The following is a 22,947-nucleotide window of genomic DNA, read 5'->3' on the forward strand; positions in this document are numbered from 1 at the left end:
TTTACTTCCACTTAACACTGATATTACTATTCTAAGGCTGTCAGTATACCTGCTATCAAGTGTTTGCTTTTATTTCTAATACCCCAAGTTTGGGAAATATACAAGTTGGAACTAGTATCTTTAGCTTGTGCCTGTTAGGGTCACGTTTTTTTTTTGTTTGTTTGTTTTGTCTTGTGGGTTTTTTTGTTTTGTTTTTTTTGTTTTGTTTTTTTATAATGCACTCGATGAAATCAGCTTCGGGATAGAAGAATTAAGTACGGGCACGCTGATCAAATGGAGGCTCACATGAAATAGCAACGATTTTATCCCCTGGGTCTTAGAGCAATAGTGACCACTTCTAGCACTGTATCGGATCAGTACTTTCGGTATTCTGATTTTAGACGCTTTGTATTTTCAAAGTGATTTGACCTCAGTTACCACAATTGCTCCCGATGCCTGCGCTTCTCCAGTGCTCCAGAGACCGGGACAACGGACACACAATCACCCAGGGAGAATGGTCCACCAGTCCTCTCGTCGTTTGCCAAGCTTCCACGTTCTAGGCAGAGGACTCGGAAATACTGCAGGGTTCTGCCCCTACTCTGCAGCAGCTAGGGGGCGAACGTAACAATGCCGTGATTGTACTAATCCCAAAAGCAAGGAGCCTGCGGTGCTGGGGCAAACCCGCTGGGCGGCCGCTTGGCGGCACGAAAGAGCCGCAGCCAGAGACGAAATCTGGAGCGAGCACGTCAGCCCCTCGGATAGCATCGCTTTCTGCCTTTAGGGTCTCTCCTCCTCAAATACCCGGACGCCAGTTCCCTGCCCCGCCGCCACCCTGCGGAGTCCGACCCACGGCGTCCGGGCTGTTGCCCGGCCTCCCGCCGCTCCCTCCGCCTCCATCTTCTCTGCGCGCCTGCGCGACCGGAAAATTCGCGAAGGTTCCTGAAGCGGAACCGGCCGTTTCCGGAAGCCGGCAGCCGCCCCAGCCGTCAGACCGGTCGTTGCGCCAGTGGGGTTGTAAGCGCATCCTCTTGCTCGTCCCTGTGTTTGAATCCGACCCGTAACGGTGGGGAAAGAAAATGGCCCTGCTGTGCTACAACCGGGGCTGCGGTCAGCGCTTCGACCCCGAGACCAACTCCGACGGTAAGAGGAACGCGCCGCCGGCCTTCCCTGCCGGGTCCACCTCACCCGGGGGGACGCCCTTGGCCCAAGGGCGACCCCGGGGTCCGCCCGCGAGCCGTTGCCGCGCTGCCCCCGTCCGGGTCCCTTTGGGCCGCCCTCTTAGCCCTACTGCCCGTGCGCGGGGCCGCTCGGCAACGGCATCCGACCCTCTCCCTGCAGCCACGCGGACCCACGGACCCACGTTCCCGGCCCCCACGTGTCTCCCGGTGGTCCGCTCGCTCGCGGATTCGCGAGCAATTTAGAACATCTTTATCCCCCCGCCCCCACCCGTGTCTTTGGGGAAGCCAAAGTTAACCCGGTGCTACAGAGCTCGCTTAGCGGTTGGTGTGTGTGTGTGTGTGCGCGTGCCAGAGATGGGTGGGAGGGTTGGGTTGTGAGCGAGTTATTTTATTTAGTTCAGTTCGCCGTATTAGTCTATTTTTCCGGAGTTTATTTATGCCAAGTGTTGGCATAAAGTGATTGTTCCTAGGTGTACAGTTAAGGATGTAAAGTGAAAGTTAGTGGCTGGACTAGGTGAACAGCCCATGAATTTGAATTTTGAGTGGCGATTGGGATAAAGTGAGTTGGTTTCTTGACTATTGAGGGAAGTGACACCACTTTGTCAAATTGAACTAGCGGTAATTGCATGTTTTCTGTACCCCAGATGTTGGTCTGTCATTTATATCATCTCATTTAATCTTCAGGACACCCCTGTGAAGTATGTATTATTAGACCTATTTAATAGAGAAGCCGGGTTCAACATGGTAGCAGCATGGTTCCTGCATTATGAAGGGAATTAAAATCGAGGCCTTTGACACTCTTTTCCACCTCTAAGATGTCTGGAGCACTTACTTGGTGCACACGTGAATTGGTGACATACTTTAAAATAAGACTCTTGGCAGGATTCTATGGATAAAGTGGAATCTAGTCTTTCAGTCTTGGTGTAATACTCATGTTACTGTCATGACAATTTCATGATTTTTTTTAAAAAAATGTGTAACGTTTTATTTTTTGAGAGCATGTGAGCGGACAAGGGGCAGACAGAGACGCAGACAAGAATCCAAAGCAGGCTCCAGGCTCTGAGCTGTCAGCATAGAGCTCTATGCGGGGCTCAAAGCCATGAATGAACGATCATGACTTGAACCTAAGTTGGATGCTCAACCGACTGAGCCACCCAGGAGCCCCAGCGTTTTTATGATATTAATACGTTACTCAAAGAGAAAATTGTGAGATTTCAGTGGATGACAAAATCGAGGAAAAAGAGGTTTTAAAATCAGTTGCTGTTGGCAGCATGCATAAAAAGTAAATTATCTTAGTATCTACACATATTCTACTTTAATATTAAATGAAGAGGAAAGACTGATACTTTGTTGAGTGCGACTATAATGTTCCCAAGTAAGTAAATATATTTATGGAATGTTATATACGAGCCTGAAATTAAGGGGGAGATAAAGCCATTTTTTGGAAGTCAGCAGTGTGTGTGTGTGTGTGTGTGTGTGTGTGTGTGTGATGGTATAATGCCTAAAAAGGAGATGGGAGTGGAGGGGAGTGGGAAAATCAGAGTAGACACTCAAGCATCGTGTGGTCACCAGTACTAAATTCATCAGGGAGCGCCAATAAGGTTGCTGAAAATTTAGCTGCTTTAGCAAAATGGGGCTTAGAGACCAAGTAAGTTGCTTGATTTAAGTGGAAAGTTAAGAAAAGGGAGATAGGAAGTAGAAGATAAGAGCTAATAGCAAACTGTGGAGTTGATTAGGAGAAAGTTTTATAGAATGGGAGAGGTTTGACCTTTGTATTGACAAAAATAAAAAGCCGCCTAAGCTGGTACAAGGCTTTAGTTTGAAACACAAGCTAACTTAATGTTTAAAGGAGACACAGTGTCTTTCACATATTAAACACTTATTCTGTACAAAGCACCACTTCACAGTTTTTTACTTAAGCCATGTATGTAAACTGAACTGGCTGCTAAAGGGCAGAACCAGAATTTGAGCATAGGTCAGACCCAAGACCCAATACTTTCATTTCCTTAACTCTGAACTGCTACTATGTTGTTTTTTACCCATGAAATTTAACTTTGAGCAAAACTGGTAAACCTGGTAAAGGCTAGAGAGGCCAATGACCATCTGCTTGTTGTTTACATTTGAAAGCAGTGATTTTCAAATTGTGTTCCTACTAGGTGTATGGTTAAGACCTGACTCACACCTGCTACCATTCTGCCCAAACTGACCATTATTATGATTAATGCCTCTTAACGTGTTATACGGTATGCATTTTATGCCTCCATCTATATGTTTGGTATTTGAAAATACTCTGTTCTGTCTTTGCTTCTGTTCTTAACTTCATATCCCTCTGCTTATTCATTTCTACTTCGAATCTCCTTTTTCACCCCTTAATTCCACTACTACCCTTAATTAATAAACTATATTGGCTATTACTGTAGGGGTAGGAGGATTTCTGTAAGTACCAGGAATTAATCACTTTAAGGCAACACCAGGAATCAGAGGCTGTGGGCAATTGAAAGCTAAGCAGACAAGGAAAGGTGGGGCAAAGTAGCCTTATAAGAAAATTGCACAGGTGTGGAGCTGACCTGTTTTTTTCTAAGCTCATGGTTGTGTCTAGTCAGGAAATAATTGTTTATTATTATTATCATCTGATTTTTTAATGTAATACAGTATATTGCCATCTATAGTAAGCCCATTTTCATGAAAGAGTTAGTAGAAATTGATGGTGTAATGGGGAGGGGAGGGAAATACAGAATAACAATCGGTGACAACCCTGAAAATAGACTGTAGAACTTAAAACTTTTTTAAATAAAGTTTGTATCTAGATATTGACACCTGTCTAGGAAAGTTAAATTAGCCATCAGATATTGCTTCAGTTTTTAAAATTTTGAACTTGTCCTTCCAAAATATCTTTTTAGAGAATCTCTTCCGCAGTCTTTATGGATCAGTGCACATAAGCACACTTAAGTTTGATAGCGTTTTTGTAAATAGAATTGGAAGAGGACCGTCAAAATCTTGGAGCTTGAAGTTTTGGTATTAAACAAATTTAACTACAAAGATTAAAGGAATAGAATACAGTTTGTTATAGTTGCACTAGTCTCTATTATTTTTATCTGTAACTATCATACTCTTGAATTAGAATTTTAACTATTACTGTTTAAAAAAAATTTTTTTAACGTTTATTTATTTTTGAGAAACTGAGGGAGACAGAGCATGAGCCAGAGAGGGACAGAAAGAGAGACACACACACACAGAATCTGAAGCAGGCTCCGGGCTCCCGCCTGTCAGCACAGAGCCTGGTGGATCTCAAACCCAGGAACTGTGTGTGTGACCTGAGCTGAACTTTGATGCTTAACCGACTGAGCCACCCAGGCGCCCTGAACTGTTACTGTTTTAATACAATATTATAGTAAGCACTGTGTGCCATGCATCTAACTTGAGCATATTGTGAATTTTTAAGGAAAAGTATTACCTGCATTTGGAAAAATGATTAAAATGTTAACACCTGAAGAAAATAATGATTTTTCTTCATTATAAAGTTATTTTTTTTTTCCTTTCTTTCTTTGTTTTTGACCAGATGCTTGCACATACCACCCAGGTGTTCCAGTCTTCCATGATGCCTTAAAGGTAAGAACTTGGTATATTTCAGTGTCTTCATATTTGTATATTAAATTTAGAGGTGTAATACTAACTATTTTCTCATCTTTTTTCCTCAGCTCAGCTTGTGACTTTTTGCTTTCTTAATGACCATTTTGGGGTGCTTTAAGCAAGTCTAAAGGCAGAGACAGTAGGTGGTGGTCTTAAAGTCTTTCCCAAGTATAAAATTAGGTTCTTTTCATCCCAGCTCTCATTTTCTATACCCTTCATTTCTTCAGTTTTCAATTTTGAGGGGAAGTGAAAGCAGTTGTACTGAATCTTAGTTTCTCAGTCTGTTGGGCAGCTGCTGTCTAATAAAGAGCAGCTCTGAATTTGAGGGAAGATTCTTAGCAGTAAAGGGTGCCAGTTGCAGGACAGACAGATATCAACTGTTTTCCACCTGTACTTTCTTGATGTTCTGGAGAATTAGATAATAGAATGTTGTTTGATCAGGTTTTTCTTGGTGGGTTTATTGATTTTTTTTAAATTTATGTTAACATGGTACATTTATCTCCATAGATAACGTGTATCTCAAAAGAAAATGTTGCAGTGTGGCTGCCGTGGTTTTAGGTGTTGGTGTACTTTTGTTTTTAGGAACATAAACAGTCTTACGTGTTTAAATATTGTTGATGCCTTTTGAATTTTTTGAAGCTTATTTATTTTGAGGGTAGAGAGAGTGAGCAGAGAACACAAGTGGGGGAGGGGCAGGCAGAGCATCCCAAGCAGGCTCCGCACTCCCAGTGCAGAGCGGGATGTGGCTCCAGCCCAGGAACCGTGAGATCATGACCTGAGCCTAAGTCAAGACTCCCACGCTTGACTGACTGAGCCACCCACGCGCCTGAATTTCTAATTATACCTTCCAGGGAGTAGGTGGACACTTTTGGTATTTAACTGTTAGATAGCCGAGTGTAAATAAACATGTAGCAAGTTTATGTCACTCTGGTTAGTTCTAAGAGAGGAAAACAGAATAGGGCAAGTTGAGACCTGAGTCTTCCTTCTTACGTCTTTTTGGCCTCTTTGAAAACTCTTTGGGGATGGAAACTGTGCTTCTGTGGAAATACTTTTGCAGAGGAGTGGGGGTATTTTATGTTTACTGGACTGCTGTTTATTCTGTGTTACTTTTTCTTAGTGTATGTTTTTCTCTTTCTTCTGCTATATTTTTCTATCTCCTAACCATAGACCTACATCACTTCTGTTTTGGGCTTCCTATTTTCTCTCATTTAGTTCATTCGTTTGTGTCCTTAAATGTCATCTTTGTGCCAATGGCTTCTACAAAATATTTCCATTTATGTGTGTCATTTGCTCCTGGAAACCAGTTTTTAAAGTGAACTCTTATTCCAGAAATAGCCTCTCAACTTTGCTGTTCTTTTTTTTTACTACCCAGCTGTTAATCTCCCTGTTGAATTAATCTTAATGATCTCACTTTGAAGTAATTTTGTTTCTCTCCTTCTCAATCCTACTGTTCATAAGAGCTCTATAAACATTTCTTGAAGACCTGAAATCCAAAGACTATTGGATTTCACAGCACAAATACATAACCCAGTGTAATGTCTACTGTTGCCGGTTTATTGGCAAATAAGAAGTTAGAAAGAACATTTTAATATTCAAATTAGAAGTGGCATAGACAAAGAAAAGAGACCATTTCTCTTAAGAAACAACCTTATACTTACATACTTAAATTTATCCTTCATTTTTTTTTACTGGGGACTGTGATAGATCCAAGATTGATATTTGGGAACAGCTTGTCTATTTCATGTATGTATCCTGGTCTCCCCAGAATATCTGCTGTAAGTCTTTGTGCAAGACAATAAAGCTTTTTCTCGTGTAGAATGACTTTTCTGAAGACTGTATTATCAATAGTAATTAAATTCTATATTTCAGCATTATAGTAGGTTTTCATCTATATTTCAATTCAGAGTAAAAGATAATTTCAAAATAAAGGAAAATTTGAATTGTAGCATATTTAACATTTTCTTTAAAATAATTTTGGGGGTGCCTGGGTGGCTCAGTCAGTTAAGCATCCATCCCTTGATTTTAGCTCTGGTCAAGATCTGTTTGTGGGATCGAGGCCCATGCGTTCAGAGCCTGCAGCACAGAAGCTACTTGGGATATTCTGTGTCTGTCTGTCTCCTCCTCTGCCCCTCCTCTGCTCGCACATGTGTGCTCACTCTCTTTCTCTCAAATAAATAAACTTTAAAAAAAAAAAAATCTTGTAAGTGCATAGTGTGGGAAAAATCACTACCAAATTCTTCATACATTATCTTGAGAAAAGCAGTGAGGCCCAAATGGGTATGTGCAGATCCTAGCCCTTAGTATAATTTGAAACATCCCACGTTTTGAAACTGCTGCATTTTTATTTTCTTATTCTCTGTACTACTTTGGAATTACGGATGACAGCTTAAAGCCATTTTTTGGTAAGCCACTTAGTATTTTGTTTAGAAATCACACACGGCATTAGAATTTCTGTGTATTTATGCTTGTCACTGAAAAGATCATTTAACCTTCAAAGACCTAACAATTCTCAGGCTGCTATGCTAATCAATCTATGGTGTTCTGAAAATAGACTGATTATTGTTGGGAAACAGCTAGTGAGTTCTTTAGAAACTGAATTGTGATAATCATCTCTATCTAACTTACCAGATTTTTAAAGTAAAGCACCTCACTTACTCTCCAGATCCTTTAAAATATATGATGTTTTTAGAAATTATAAAGTGTTTCTGTTCTAAAATTCAGTTACTAGTCTTGAAACCAGAAGCAGTTTTTGTTTCCCTATTTTAAGGTGTTTCCTTTTGTGATCATTCAAAACACAAATCACCTCTAACATTGGTTAATTAGGGTTTTTTTTAAATCAAAGACTAAAAATCATTTCACTTGATTAGATGAATCATTTATAACACTTTACAACTGTGAAATCTATCTATGTGCCAGTCACTGTGAGATTCAAGGAGATAAGTGCAAGTAGACCCTTTTAGTGGGTTGTGGTTCCGTGCAAATTCAATTTTAAGTTTTTTTCTCATGTTTCATAGGGTTGGTCTTGCTGTAAGAGAAGAACAACTGATTTTTCTGATTTTTTAAGCATTGCAGTAAGTATTCACTTTTTTCCTAGATTATCTCCTGAGAACGTACATACAATGTGAAGCTCCACATTTGAGGAGTCTGATTTTTGGACACCTATTAAGTAGTCTGTTAACTTGCAGACAGAATCTTTCTTTTAAAGTGGAACTCATCTCTCTTGATAGCCTTTAAAATAAGGAATTCGTCTGTTTCAGAAATAAAAGTTTCAAGATACTAATTACCCACATGTCAATTTAGGTTTGTCCTTGGTGTTAGTGGTCTTTAAAGTACGTTAATAAAGAAGTGGTAGGTAACAATTTAAGGCATTTTTAGTGAGGAACAATATATTATTATCAAATCTAACATGCGCCAAGATGTGCCATTTATTTTGTATGCCCTTAAGAAAGAAAACAAAAGCTGTTAATGAAACGACATGCCATTGAAGTTCTGTATGATTTTTAAGGATGTTACAATGCATGTATGACTCCATGGAATGTGAAAAAGGTCACTAGCATTTGTTGACAATTTACCACATGCCAGATTTGACAAATACTCTATTGTTTTACTTAATCCTCTCAAAAAATATCTTAAGTGCCATAATCTCCATTTTACTAGTGAGGAAACTGAGGTTTAAAAAGATTAACTTGCTCAAGGTCCCATGGGTAGTAAGTAGAAAAACAAGTTTATGCTATGGATATACTATAAATAGATAATCATGAAGCATAATTCAAAGGCTTCTTTTAAAATGCATTCAGATGGGGGCGCCTGGGTGGCGCAGTCGGTTAAGCATCCGACTTCAGCCAGGTCACGATCTCGCGGTCCGGGAGTTCGAGCCCCGCGTCAGGCTCTGGGCTGATGGCTCGGAACCTGGAGCCTGTTTCCGATTCTGTGTCTCCCTCTCTCTCTGCCCCTCCCCCGTTCATGCTCTGTCTCTCTCTGTCCCAAAAATAAATAAAAACTTTGGAAAAAAAAAAAATTTTAAATGCATTCAGATGTACATTAACAACTCAGGCAACAATAGATGTTGGTGAGGATGTAGAGAAAGAGAATTGCTTTCGCATTATTGGTGGGAATGCAAGCTGGTGCAGCCACTCTGGAAAACAGTATGGAGGTTCCTCAAAAAATTAAAAATAGAACTACCCTATGACCCAGCAATTGCACTACTAGGCATTTATCCAAGGGATACAGGTGTGCTGTTTCAAAGGGACATATGCACCCCCATGTTTATAGCAGCACTATCATCAATGGCTAAAGTATGGAAAGAGCCCAAATGTCCATCGATGGATGAATGGATAAAGATGATGTGGTATATATATACAATGGAGTATTACTCAGCAATCAAAGAGAATGAAATCTTGCCATTTGCAACTACATGGATGGAACTGGAGGGTATTATGCTAAGTGAAATTAGAGAAAGACAAAAATCATATGACTTCACTCATATGGGGACTTTAAGAGATGAAACAGATGAACATACGGGAAGGGAAACAAAAATAGTATAAAAACAGGGAGGGAGACAAAAGAGAAGAGAGTCCTAAATATGGAGAACAAACTGAGGGTTACGGGAGGGGTAGTGAGAGGGGGGATGGGCTAAATGGATAAGGGGCACTAAGGAATCTACTCCTGAAATCATTGTTGCACTTTATGCTAACTTATTTGGATGTAAATTAAAAAAAATAATAATAAAAAAACAATTAAAAAATAAAATAAAAAAATAAAACAAGTTAATAAAAAATGCATTCAGATGTAATAATTGCAAATTTGGAGTTCTAGTTTTAGTTTCTTAAAATAAGTCTGTGTAATGAAAGTGGAGAAAGCATACAAGAGATTTTATTAATAAAGAATTGAAAACTAATTTGTCAGGGCATATGAAACCCATGATAAGCTAACTCTCATCTGTCACTAACAGGGCTGTACGAAAGGTAGGCATAATAGTGAGAAACCACCTGAGCCAGTCAAACCTGAAGTCAAGACTACTGAGAAGAAAGAACTTTCTGAATTGAAGCCTAAGTTTCAGGAGCACATCATTCAAGCCCCTAAACCAGTAGAAGCAATAAAAAGGCCAAGGTAAACTTTATGCAGTTTTAATTTTTGTCACAATTAAATAATAGCATTTGATCCTGGTATTTTATGATTTTATATAATATCATTTATAGCTCTTGTGTAGATCACTTTGATGTTCCCTTAAGTATACTTTTCATTTTTTTTCCCCTTTACCTTGAGGACATGTACACAGTAAATTTCCATCACATATGTGTTCACTGTGTCGTCATAATTTTGTCCAGAGCAGAAGAGCCACACATCTTTCTTGTGACTTAACGTGGCTTTTTCACTGTAGTATGGAGAAATTGTTGTATAAAGAACAATTTGTAGGGGCGCCTGGGTGGCGCAGTCGGTTAAGCGTCCGACTTCAGCCAGGTCACGATCTCGCGGTCCGTGAGTTCGAGCCCCGCGTCGGGCTCTGGGCTGATGGCTCAGAGCCTGGAGCCTGTTTCCGATTCTGTGTCTCCCTCTCTCTCTGCCCCTCCCCCGTTCATGCTCTGTCTCTCTCTGTCCCAAAAATAAATAAACGTTGAAAAAAAAAAAAAAATTAAAAAAAAAAAAAAAAGAACAATTTGTAGTATAAAAGATACATAAAAGTATAAAGAACAAATTGTAGTATAAAGAAATTGTCTGGGAATCGGTTTGGGTTGAAAAAGAACCTAGAGGCCTTCCTATCCATTCTTGTGCTGTTTTCTTGAAGAGCATCTAGGACATTCTTGACAGAAGGATATTTAGTTTCCTTTCAAATAATTCTAGTGAAGAGGAATTTACTTTTATTATTGTAAAGCATTCCATTTTGTTACTAAGTGTGTATTCTTTCTTAATATTGAGCCAAATCCTGTCTCTTTAATTTGTCCATGCTTTGTCGCTTAGAGCAAGCCTAGTCACTCCTATTTTCAGATGCCTGAAAACTGATGATGTTATTACTTACAAACTTTTTATTTATTTGATTTAGATGCAGATCTGTTAAACTACTTTTAAAATACCTCTTGCTCATTTTGCAGTAGATTACACAAGTCCTTCGTAGTCACCTCATCAGCTAAACTCTGTTGTACATGCTCATACACGTGTGTTGGCTAACGCTGTTACAGCAGGCCTTCTTAATGTTGCACTTGAGTGTTGTTTTAGAACCAAAATATGAGACTCAAAAAACAGATGATTCTGTGGCCTCAAATATGGATCCAGTTGATATTTTTATTCACACCATGGATTTAATGTTTTTCATAATTTTTTTTTTCCTGATCTTACATTTAATTTAGGTAAATTTATTTAGAAATTTATAGCATATTGAATAATACTGGACCAAGATAAGAAGACTGAGAGACTTTGTGACAATTATTCATTTAACCAAACTACTTAGAATTATTATTATTCCATCTTCACCTTATTCATAATCATGAGAGAGTTTATCAAATGCCTGGCTGACTGATTTGCCAGTTAAAAAAATTATGAGAAAAAGACAATTTTGGCATGACTCATTCTTAAGTATCACAGTAGTGTCTGCTGTAATTGACAGTATAAGTTAATATTTTCTTTAAATAATGGACTACTAATTTACTTAAGAGAAATTAAGTATTTTGTCCTAAATTCATTTGGTGATATTGTAGAAATGATGAGAATACAGGATTTTACATACTTTGGTAATACTTCTACATCTTACTTATAATAGTTGTTTTCAATAAGGATGTGGAATGCATAACCTAGCATTTCTATTTTTGTTGTGTTTGTAAATATTCTTAATACTTATTGAATGGCCTTAAATTGTACATACATCACTTAATCGTTATGAAGGGGCACTGTATTGATTTTTAATCCTACTAGAATTGTCTTGTGATAGAATTGTATATGAACATATAGATGTATATACCAGTGTCCACACTAAGTGAATTATCTCCACTGGTAGGAATATGGATTCACTTGGTACATATTTATTGCCTGTTAGGCTTATGCCCAACATTTTGCTTAGGTGTGGAATGTAAAAGTACTTCATGATCCCTTCTTGGCAAACTTGGAATCCTAGTCTTTATTTCCTTCCCATTATGGATACTGATTAATAATTTACTGTGTTGGCAATAGCATGATTATTTGAGACTTAATATTTTAATATCAACTTTCCTTTTAAAATTTAGAAGTGTAGGTACACTATGGCAGTTATTTGTAAAATAGTATTTAATGTGAAAACCCTGATTCATGAGGCATTTGGCTTCTTTTTATAAATAGGCTCTTAGTGTATTTATTTTTAGTTAAAAAATAAAAAATAATGTTTTGGTACATCACTAATGGTAATAAAGTTTAAAAATTCTCCAGCCCAGATGAACCAATGACAAACTTGGAATTAAAAATATCTGCCTCCCTAAAACAAGCACTTGATAAACTTAAACTGTCATCAGGGAATGAAGAAAATAAAAAAGGTAAGATTTTATTTTATAATTTTTTTTTCTGTACAATTAACCAGTTATCTAGAAGATAAAAGAGACAGTGTAGTTCACTGAATATAAATATGAAAGAAAAGGTAACATATTGTAGTAAAGAATTTATTTTGCTTTCTAAATACCAGTAATACCTCAGAATGAATTGGTTTATTCCATAATGTCTGTATTAAAATGAAAAATTTAATTAAAAATTTGTTTCTTCCATGATTCATCACTTTTTTAACAGTTAAATTTATTTTATAATTGTACATGTTTCATTGGGCATGATATAAAATATATTCAATTTTTTCTGACCTACACTCCATACCACAGCAGAAAGTAGTACCTTTTTCATGATTTCCCTTTCACAAGGTCAAGATGTTGGATGTCGTATTGCGGTATAGGATAGAAGCGTGTCATGTATTATTTGTGGACATAGGCAAAACGTAATCACAATAGTTGATTTCTTCTTAGTTTTTTAAATATAGTTACCTGAAAGGTCACCTAGAAAATAACTTAAAATTGTCATAAAATAAGTGTTTTTTAAATTTAGATTATTTTTTCAAATACTTATTTTATGAAAGAGGTTACTTAAGAATAACGCCAAAGTATCTATCTTAATGTTTCTAATTTGATTTTCTTTTTTTTGTTTTAGAAGAGGACAGTGATGAAATTAAGATTGGGACCTCATGTAAAAATGGAGGGTGTTCAAAGGTATATATTGTAAAATTTGTGTTGGGTCATGAAAGAAAAATTTCAATTTTCAAAGAAGAGAGTGCAGTTTACTGATTGAACAAACTTTTGGGTGCCTGTTATGTGTTGGTCAGTGTGCTTGGGCTAGGGCTGTGAACACGGATAAGAGACTCTGTCTCTGACAAAAACCATATCTGATAGACTCATGGGAATAAGTCATTCTGATGCAGTCAGCATTTACTGAGCACAGTAAATGTGCCAGACATTGTTTTAGGGGCTAGAAATACAGTATTAAGTGAAGCAAAAATTTCTCCTGTTGTGGAGGTTATACTGTAATTTAGGGAGAAGGGTAACATGTAGGTAATTACATACGAATTTAGATAGATATGAAGAAAATACAGTGGACAAGGCAAGTAAAGGTATTAAATAAGGCTATTAGGAAAATCCTTTTGAAAGTGACACTAAATCAGAAATCTAAATAATATGGCAGGTGAGTTATATAAACCTTGAAATTGATATGGGAGCAGTATATGTAGAGCTTTTAAAGCTTGGCTATTCAAGGAATTATGAGAAAGGTCAGTGGGACTTGGTCAGTGGTGTGAAAGGTAGGAGTAAGCGAGGTAGGCAAGATTATGGCAGTTTTTTTAGGGCATAATGATGGGTTTGGGCTTTTTTCTTCTTTTCTTTTTAAGCATACTGGGAAGCCATTGTCTATTTTAAGGAGGAATTTTAAAAAGATCTCTTTGGCTGATACGTGGCAAATATATTGGCGTAATAGAGGAATTGGCAGAAGGAAAACCAGCTAGGATGCATTTATAGAAGACCAGGCAGTGGGAGTGGAGAGTATTTTTTAGAAGTAGTTAAATGTGGGATGTACTCAAACATCCCAGTGAGAATTTTCCCCACCCCTCTATGTAAAATTATGTGCCCTCCAGCATCTTCACTCTCACTGCCCTTTTGTCTCCAAGGCACTAATGATCTTATAACATGCTACTTTTTTTGCATATGTATTTTACTTCTGATCTATCCCAACTGACTTTCCCTTCCCTTCTCCTCTCATGTAAGGTTTATGAGAAAAGAATTTTGTTGTTGTTCTTTGCTGTATCTTGAATGCTTAGAACAGTGCCTGCCTGGTTCATGACAAATCATGCAGAATGAATACTATTTCAGAGTATTAGCAGGAATTGCTAATGAGCTTTAAGTGAGGGGGACCTCGAGCTCCAGCAGCTAGGTGACTGGTGACACCATTAACCAAGAAGGAGAAAACATGATTAGGGGAGCAGGTTTGTAATTTTCCCTCATATTAAGTTGGAGATCACCTTGCTTATTTAGGGATGGAAATGGAAATGTATTGACATACATGTAGGGTAGAAGTAGTAGATAAAAAAGAGTGAGTACTGGGGTGGGGGAGAGACAGTGGAAGTGGTAGGATAACTGCAGTAAGATGAGAGAGAAAACATCTCAGTTGAATTTTCAAGAATGAGTGCCAGTCCTGTAAATGGACAAAAGGGAAAGTGTGTCTCAAGCAGAGGTGATAGCAGTTTCAGGAAACAATAAACAGTTAATAATCATGGTACAAAATTTGTTGGTGTGTTGAGGTTAAAAGAGACAGAGAGGCCAGAACTTTAAGGGCATTTACAGTTTTACCATGCCCACAAGTGAGATCTTCTTGTAAGTTACAGAGGCCATTAAAGAAACTTTCGACCTTTTTCACTGAAAAAATAACATTAAAAAGTAAGTAAGTTCATAGCTTGAGGGATTTTCACAAAACCGAGCCCCTCAGTATATCTTTTCCCAGCTATTATTTTCTCCCAAAAGTAACCACATTTTTCTGTCAGTATAGTTTTGCCTATTTTTGAGCCTAATGTGAATAGAATTACAGACAAGGTGCTCTTGTGCCTGTCTTCCTTTGCTTCATGAAATGTATGTTAGACTTCTCTTTGTTGGCATATAGCTGTGGTTTGTTCATTTTCATTGTTTTAAAATATGCTGTCGTGTGAGTGTGCCATTCAGCTTACCCTTTCTTTTGTCCTTTACATTTTTTGACTAATGCTACTATGAATATTTTTGTGCCTGACTTTGGAACACGTGTGTACATTTCTGTTAGATATATGACTAGAAAAGGAATTCCCTGATCATAGGGTATGTATATGTTCAGTTTTGACAGATATTTCCTCATAGTTTTCCAAGATAGTTGTATTTCCACACCTGCCGCAGTAGATGAAGCTGATTGCATTTGTTCTGCATCTTAGGAACGCTTTGTAATATCAGTCTTGTATTTTAGCCATTCTGGTTAGTGTGTAGTGTTCCCATTGTGATTTTAATTTGCAGTTTCCCGATAATGACGTTGAGTTCCTTTTTGTTTGTTAATTGGTCACTTGGATATCCTCTTTTGTGAAATGTCTGAAATCTTATACCTATTTTTCTTTCTGTTAGTTGGCTTCGTCTTACTGATGTTAGGAATTCTTTTTTTTCATTCAGAAGTCCTTTGTTGGAGAGGGACACTATACATTTTCATGATCTTAATAATGGCTTTTGATAAAAAATCTTTTTAATTTTAATGAAATGCAATTTGTCCATTATTTTTGACTAGCACTTTTTGCGTTGTTTTTAAGAAATCTACTTACTTTAAAGCCATGAATATTTCCTCATATGTAGAGGCGCATTTAAATGTACAAACCACCTGGAACTGATAACTGTGCAAGGTATGAGGTAGATGACTGCAGATAAGAGAGTGATTCATGTTTTAATTAGATAGTAAATGAATTAGAACCTGTTAGTGTAGTCTCATTGCCTAAGATCTGGTAGTGATCATGAGGAAGGTTAGCAAATTAAACTGATAGGTATTTTCAGGCTAAATTGATAGGATTTTGTGATAGAAAACATGGATGGAAGGAGAGGTTGGTTTTTTTTGTTGTTTTTTTGTTTTGTTTTTTTTGTTTTTTGCTGCTTTGGGAGACTGAATGGATATGGTGCCATGAAATAAGGTGGGAAGAAGAGTAGGAGTTGGGAGTAGCGGGGAGGAAATGAAGGGGCAATAGTGGTAAGTTCAGAATCTAACATACTGTTTTATGTGCTTATGGAATATCTTTAGGAGATGTGCATTTTGTCAACCCAGTACTTTGGATTTACAAAAAGTAAATATACAGAATTTTATTTTCTGTACTTGTAGGTAGTTGCTATAAATACCAACGTAGAAAATATACTACTGGCTGCATCTGTGTTTTATTAACATAACTTTTTGTGAATTCATCTGTAGGGCCTTCACCTACAGCAGCAGTGGGGCCCGGATCTTCCAGACAAACCCTGGATATATTTATAGGTCTGCAGCTCATTTTACCCTTCCTAGGGATAAGAAATCAGCAAAACTCCTAGACCTTCCAGAATTGCTTATTAAGTCGTAATGTCCACACAGAGTTTCCTATACACATAAATCATGCCTTAACTATATTTCTGTTGGGAATACTAATTCCTTGGTTTCAGTATTGTTCTATAAACTTAAATACCTGAATATGCTTGAATGTGACCTCATACCTGAAAGTCTGAGAGCATCTTAATGTATCCCATTGCCTACTTTTTATTTGCCTTTTTCACAGGGAACTAAAACTTAACTATAGCCAAAAAGGAATTATTTTCCATTCCTTATTGGAATGGCCTGGGGTGAATTTATGAATGTTCTAGGTAATTGTTATTTCTTGAGCATTTTCATAGTTCTTAGAGGTCACCAGTACTACAAATGTTGATGATACATAACGTTGAGATACGAAGCTAATTTCTTCTTCTTTTTTCTCTTTTAGACATATCAAGGTCTGCAGAGTCTAGATGAAGTCTGTGTATATCATTCTGGAGTACCTATTTTTCATGAAGGGTAACTTAATACATGACTAATTAAAACTTTATGGTAGAGGTTAGAAAAGTTAATATGCCTGTAAGCATTATTTGCCGTGCAGCATTATCAGGTTTTTTATTTACATTGTCAACATCTTTAGAGTCACCTAGAATGTGGATTTTGTCTTTTTACACGTAAGAAAACTGAAACAATATTACAGTAAGTGGCCATTGTGATCCAAACATCATGTTATTCCTTATTTCCTTACTTTTCAGTGGGATACTCTATTTGGGCTGAATAGTGTTTAGTTTGAATAACTGTTCTGTGCACTACAGGACTCTGAGAATTTTGGCTCTGTGCCACAAAGACACTGGCATTGTGGCATCCAAGAAACCTCACACTTTCCGTAGCCCTCAATTGAGATCTAGCTCCCCTTCTGTATTATGCTGAAGTTTATAGACATGCAGTACTGTGTTAAAGTCTTCCACTCTTTTTCCATATTCTGCAAGACTCAAACCCAAAGCTTTACTGTAATTTTTATCTTTCTAGTCTCAAGTAAATAATAGTGGGTATCACCTACTTTAGGACTGACCATCACAGGTTGTGTAAATGTTAGTTTTTAGTTTGTTTGCATATTTTCACTTTCCTGGTTTATTAAAATGGGATTTAAAATCTTTGGTTATACCACTTTTTGGTAGCTCCATGAGGAAACTGGAATGTGAACAATTAGTGAAAAGCAGGTTTGGAATTTTCTGGTGGTTTTAAGCATCTTTAGTCAGGAGCTCCAAAATTGCTACAATAAATGGCATTCTGGTTTTAAAATGATTAGTCTTCTGATAGTTTTAACTGTTTAGTACCTTAAACACTTTGTTAGAATACTAAACTTGCACATTTACTTATCTTTTAAATTCACACTGTTGCTGTACTACTTCTAGACTTAAGTAGCTGTAAGATTTTATTTCTGAAGTTTTTCTATGGTAATTTAAAGGATGAAATACTGGAGCTGTTGTAGAAGAAAAACTTCAGATTTCAATACATTCTTAGCCCAGGAGGGCTGTACAACAGGGAAACACGTGTGGACTAAGAAGGATGCTGTAAGTAGCCTTTTCAAAATAACACATTGGGGTGTATTCATCTGAGTCATTTTAAAAAGGTTAAAAATTATTCTGTCTTCAGATGTAAAAGAAAGTTTTTCTGTCTCATACAGTAAAGATTTCATATTCCTGAAAATTAATCTGAGTCAAGCGCCCAGAGCACCGCCCTTTGATCAAAGTAGCCATTATGTACAAAGACACAAGCGTGCCAGTTTTTGTGAAATTTTAAAGCCTGCCAAAATTGAAGAATGTGTTTCTGTAATTCCATAGCCTGCTCCCACTTTTTGCTTTTCAAAAATCACTTTTGAGTTCATTTGAGTTACTGATCACTTAGACTTCTGATTCCCTTTTGGCCACTTTAAACTTCATTCAGCTATTTACAATGCAAAAACACTCCATCTAGTGGCCAAAGAGGAGGATGGCAAACTTGTTGGAATTGTCTTGAATGCCTCTGCTTGCTACAAGGTAATTTATCACAACAACAAAAAAAGCATTAGTTCCTACTTCCCTGGATAACTTTATTAAAAGATTTAGGTTGTGCAAATTAAGTGTCTAAATCCCATTAAATTATAAGCAAGCAAACAATTTATTGCTCAGTAAGTATGTGTTGGCTGCTGTAATGTATTTTATAATGTATTAAATTAGTTTTATATGTTGTATTGGCACTAACAACCCCACTAACACAATCAGCCTTTTCATTATATGTGTCCTTTAACTTACAAAAAAATTGTAAATTTTCAGAATGTTTTAGGGATTTATTCATTCTCCATTTGAATATTCTGTAGTTTCTGATTTTTTTTTTTTTTTTTTTTTGTAGTTTCTGATTTTTAATAACATATGCTTTGGAAGTGCAAATATATCCTTCAGGTTATAATGATTCGTCTGCCACAAAACTTCCAGGGATATTTTATTAGCAGAAGGACTTAAGTAAAGTCTCTCTGTACTTTCCCCAAGGACCTAAATTTTAAAAGTTTTAGCTTGAAAACATAGAATGTTTTCTGTTATACGTAGAAGTTTTCATAATATAACCCTTGATGAAATAATGTTTTTGTTATTTTTTCATGCACACAGTTATCAAGTATTAAGTTGGTATAAGCTGTAGCTTAGGGCACAAAATGTAAGCGCTATAAGTACTTTAAATTCAGTTAGCATAATTGTACCAAAACGTAAATACTACTTTTTCAACAGTAGTGTCTCATGGTTTCCTGCATTATGTGGCTATGCTGCTCTCATTTATAAAACAAATTACAATTTGTCTCTTTTTAAAATAGTCATTGATAAAGCACAGTGTTCTACTGGTAGGTAATAGTTATTTCCATAATAATAACCAAAACATTACTTTCACAAATCCCCACTTTTTTCTGCATGTTATTATGGGAGGGAAATAATTATTTGAAACAAGTAGCGGACAGTTGTAAGTAGTCAATTAGTTCCACTTGTAGAAATTGGAAATTTCAATTTGTAGTCAGATTCCAATTTATAGAAAATAAATGGAAGGCTTTTATGCATGAGGTTAAGATGTCTGGATTATTTCATTAAGCAAATGGTTTATTTTAGTCTTTGGAGAACGTTTTTATGACTGCTTAGTGGATTTCAGAAATGTTAAACTTGGATAAAGTTTAGTAGGAATTCTTAAGTTGTCTTTTTCAATGTATGTTAATGCTATGGTTCCAAAAGAAAAAAAAAAAACAAAAGGGAAGAATAAGCATGTTCTCCAGCCGTAAAACTATAAAGATTCTTTGTATTGTGATAGATTTTATTGTTTAAGCTTTTGGGTGAGAACTTTAGAAGTTGCTTGCCCTTAAAAACACTAAGGGCTCAGTTGCACATAGTTATTTTTTCTCAGTTGTTTGGTCAGATTACTCATTTTTAGAGGTCATATGGCACTTAATAAATTCATAAGGTTTTTCTTATATTACAGGGGAAAAAAGTTGTTCCATGTAGACATGACTGGCATCAGACTGGAGGTGAAGTCACCATTTCAGTATATGCTAAAAATTCACTCCCAGAACTTAGCCAAGTAGTAGCAAATAGTACATTGGTAAGTATACGAAATAATTTTGAGTAAAAATTGTCTCATATATTACTCTTTATTTTCATGTATCATCAAATCCATTATATATATTGTTGATTTTAAAACTTTTTAAATCTTTTCCATTTGAAAAAATAGTTTGAAATTACTGTCAAACTATTTTAAATGAAAATTTCTGCATAATAGAATTAGTTCTGAAACATTCTGAAAGTACTGTAGTACTTCAAGATTTATCAAATAATATAGTACCTAGTTTTTAATATGAAACTTTAAGTTAATTTTTCTTTTCTGTGAATGGTTTCCTCAAATTTAAGAAAAAAATAACAATATTGGCAGTTTCTTAAATACCTTAACTGATTTATATCAACTGGCACCTGGGTGGCTCAGTCGGTTAAGCATCCGACTTCGGCTCAGGTCATGATCTTGCGGTTTGTGAGTTTGATCCCCATGTCAGGCTCCATGCTAACAGCTCAGAGCCTGGAGCCTCCTTCAGATTCTGTGTCTCCCCCCTCTCTCTGCCCCTTCCATGTTCATTCTCTGTCTCTATCTTCAATAATAAATAAACATTAAAAAAAATTTTTTTAAGTGATTTATATCAGTATGTTACTTTTATAATCATTGCTTTAGATCCTGTTCCTTCAACTTGGATTTGATCAGTTATTTAACTTTATTATTTTTCAGTTAAATGTGCATATTGTATTTGAAGGAGAGAAAGAATTTCATCAAAATGTGAAATTATGGGGTGTAAGTATTAATGAATCCAGATTTTTTTTTTTAATACTTTAAAATACCCATTGGTGCAGTAAAAAGGCAGTACTTTGGAAATCGGTGTAAAGTAGGTGTATAACTTACCATTCATTCTTACTAAAAAGTTTCAATCTAAGTATATAAATGCCCTTAGAAGCTTGGAGTTTTGATTGTTAACATAGACAGGACCACTGCTCTCCTCTAAGACTTAAAAAGAACACATCCAGTAAAGAAGATATGGTATATATACATATATATACAATGGAGTATTACTGGGCAATCAAAAGGAATGAAATCTTGCCATTTGCAGCTACGTGTATGGAACTAAAAGGTATTATGCTAAGCGAAATTAGAGAAAGACAAATATCATATGACTTCACTCATATGAGGACTTTAAGATACAAAACAGATGAACATAAGGGAAGGGAAGCAAAAATAATATAAAAGCAAGGAAGGGGACAAAACATAAGAGAGTCTTAAATACGGGAGAACAGAGTTACTGGAGGGATTGTGGGGGAGGGGGGATGGGCTAAATGGGTAAGGGGCACTAAGGAATCTACTCCTGAAATCATTGTTGCACTATATGCTAACTAACTTGGATGTAAATTTAAAAAAATAAATTTAAAACAAAACAAAACATCCAGGCTTACCATAGCTGTCTCTGCTCTGTCGCAGGTGATTGATGTAACACGAAGTTATGTAACTATGACTGCAACAAAGATTGAGATCACCATGAGAAAAGCTGAGCCTATGCAGTGGGCAAGCCTTGAACTGCCTGCAACCAAAAAGCAGGAAGAACAAAAAGATTCAACAGAATGAGTTGACGGGGGAAAAAATGATTGCCTATTTCAGAATTCTTAGTATGTGGTAAAATGTTGGCTTGCTGCTGTAATCTTTGTTGTTGCTGTCGTTGTCGTCATTGTTGTTGAGTCTGGCATTTCAGGGTCAACGGTAGGTTCTTAAAAGCCAAAGTCAGGTTATCATTTTGTGCCTCCCATCTTTTTGAGTTACCTAAGGTTGATTATTCGTTTCTCCTCACTTGATAGAACTGTAGTTGTGTCCTGTACTTGAAAAGCTAGAAAACAGCAGTTTCAGTATTTCTTGGTATGATATTATGTTTAGCAGACAAGTGTAAAGGAACATTTGTTTGGTTCACATCTGTTCCTATTATCCCATAATTAGTAAAGCCAAGATGGAATATCCGATTTTTAATTAGTTTTTTCCATGAGTTTGTGTTCCTATAATACTTGAAAATCTTTAAGGAAGACATGAAGTTCTGCATTGCCTTCTCGGGAAGGTTACTTGCTTTAGAAGAATTAATTCTGAGGTAGTGTAGTTTTACTAGTTAAAGAGGACATATATACATTGATTAACAAATTGGAATTTGTTTGCAACTAATTAAAACATCATATCAGTACCTTTATTACTTGCTAAGCCTATGATATAAATGTATCAGAAACATTATAAATAAGAGTAGAGAGGTATCAATTTGGTTAAAATTTGCTGTTAAGACCAAGCAATAATGTTAACCATTTCTTTTCTGATTTTTTTATAAGGTCTTTGTATGGTGTTATGACTAAATTGTACTTGATTTGTAGCCTACACCCTCTTAAAATCTTTAATTAGTTACATGTAAAGAGAAATATATCTATAATTTTCCACCTCTGATGGAAAACTGTATCTATAAAACTGTAGACTTAAAGGCTTATGGAAATACATTAGAGTATCAAAAAACTAAATATTTAAGCTTTGCTTTATGAGAAATACCTATTACATGTTAACTAAAGTAGCTTAATTCTTTTGGAGTTTTTTTAGGCTTTCATAAACAGCTTGACAATTCTAGGTGATACGATGTTGATTATATATTATACTTCATTAGATACAGGTATCACGGACTTAGATTGTTTATGCCAATTGAACCCATTAAAGGATAATTTACTTTTTGAGGCAGTGCAGAGTTCACCAAGAAAACTAAAATTAAGAAATGTTATGAAGGCCAGAACTTTGGCACAGTTTAAGCATTTTGGGTGTGAATTATGCTTATGTAGATTAAAATGATTATTTCCCAATCCCCTTGAGTGTTTTTCTTTTGTTCTTACAAAGAAAAATTTACAAAAGTACCGTTTTTGAAGTATAGGTTAATAGAGGGTTAGGATATCTTACTCCACTACCCTTAGCAAATAACTACTGAAGGTGGTTATGTAATTACTGAATGATTTAGCACTGTTACAAATAAAGATGAAAAATCTGGCAACCAGGCTTTCATGAC

At 36.4% G+C, this 22,947-nt stretch overlaps 1 protein-coding gene across 1 annotated transcript; it reads left to right on the top strand.

Annotated features, from left to right (window-relative positions):
* Positions 1-608: 608 nt before the first annotated feature.
* Positions 609-22,747, top strand: CHORDC1 (cysteine and histidine rich domain containing 1). The gene is made up of 11 exons (XM_043579961.1): positions 609-1,119; positions 4,717-4,766; positions 7,802-7,858; positions 9,739-9,896; positions 12,180-12,283; positions 12,939-12,997; positions 16,774-16,844; positions 17,794-17,899; positions 19,821-19,940; positions 20,613-20,675; positions 21,354-22,747. Exons 1-11 carry the CDS (start codon positions 1,056-1,058, stop codon positions 21,495-21,497), a joined length of 996 nt encoding a protein of 331 aa, XP_043435896.1. The 5' UTR covers positions 609-1,055; the 3' UTR covers positions 21,498-22,747.
* Positions 22,748-22,947: the final 200 nt, after the last annotated feature.

Source organism: Prionailurus bengalensis, chromosome D1, assembly GCF_016509475.1.
Source record: "Prionailurus bengalensis isolate Pbe53 chromosome D1, Fcat_Pben_1.1_paternal_pri, whole genome shotgun sequence".
Classification (NCBI taxonomy): domain Eukaryota; kingdom Metazoa; phylum Chordata; class Mammalia; order Carnivora; family Felidae; genus Prionailurus; species Prionailurus bengalensis.

What these genes read in the sequence shown, in the direction of transcription:
- CHORDC1 (XM_043579961.1), top strand. Translation starts at nt 1,056, where the DNA reads ATGGCCCTGCTGTGCTACAACCGGGGCTGCGGTCAGCGCTTCGACCCC. An exon ending in CTGATTTTTTAAGCATTGCA is followed by an intron (nt 7,859 to 9,738) that starts GTAAGTATTCAC and finishes TGTCACTAACAG; the next exon opens with GGCTGTACGAAAGGTAGGCA. An exon ending in TAGTAGCAAATAGTACATTG is followed by an intron (nt 19,941 to 20,612) that starts GTAAGTATACGA and finishes ATTATTTTTCAG; the next exon opens with TTAAATGTGCATATTGTATT.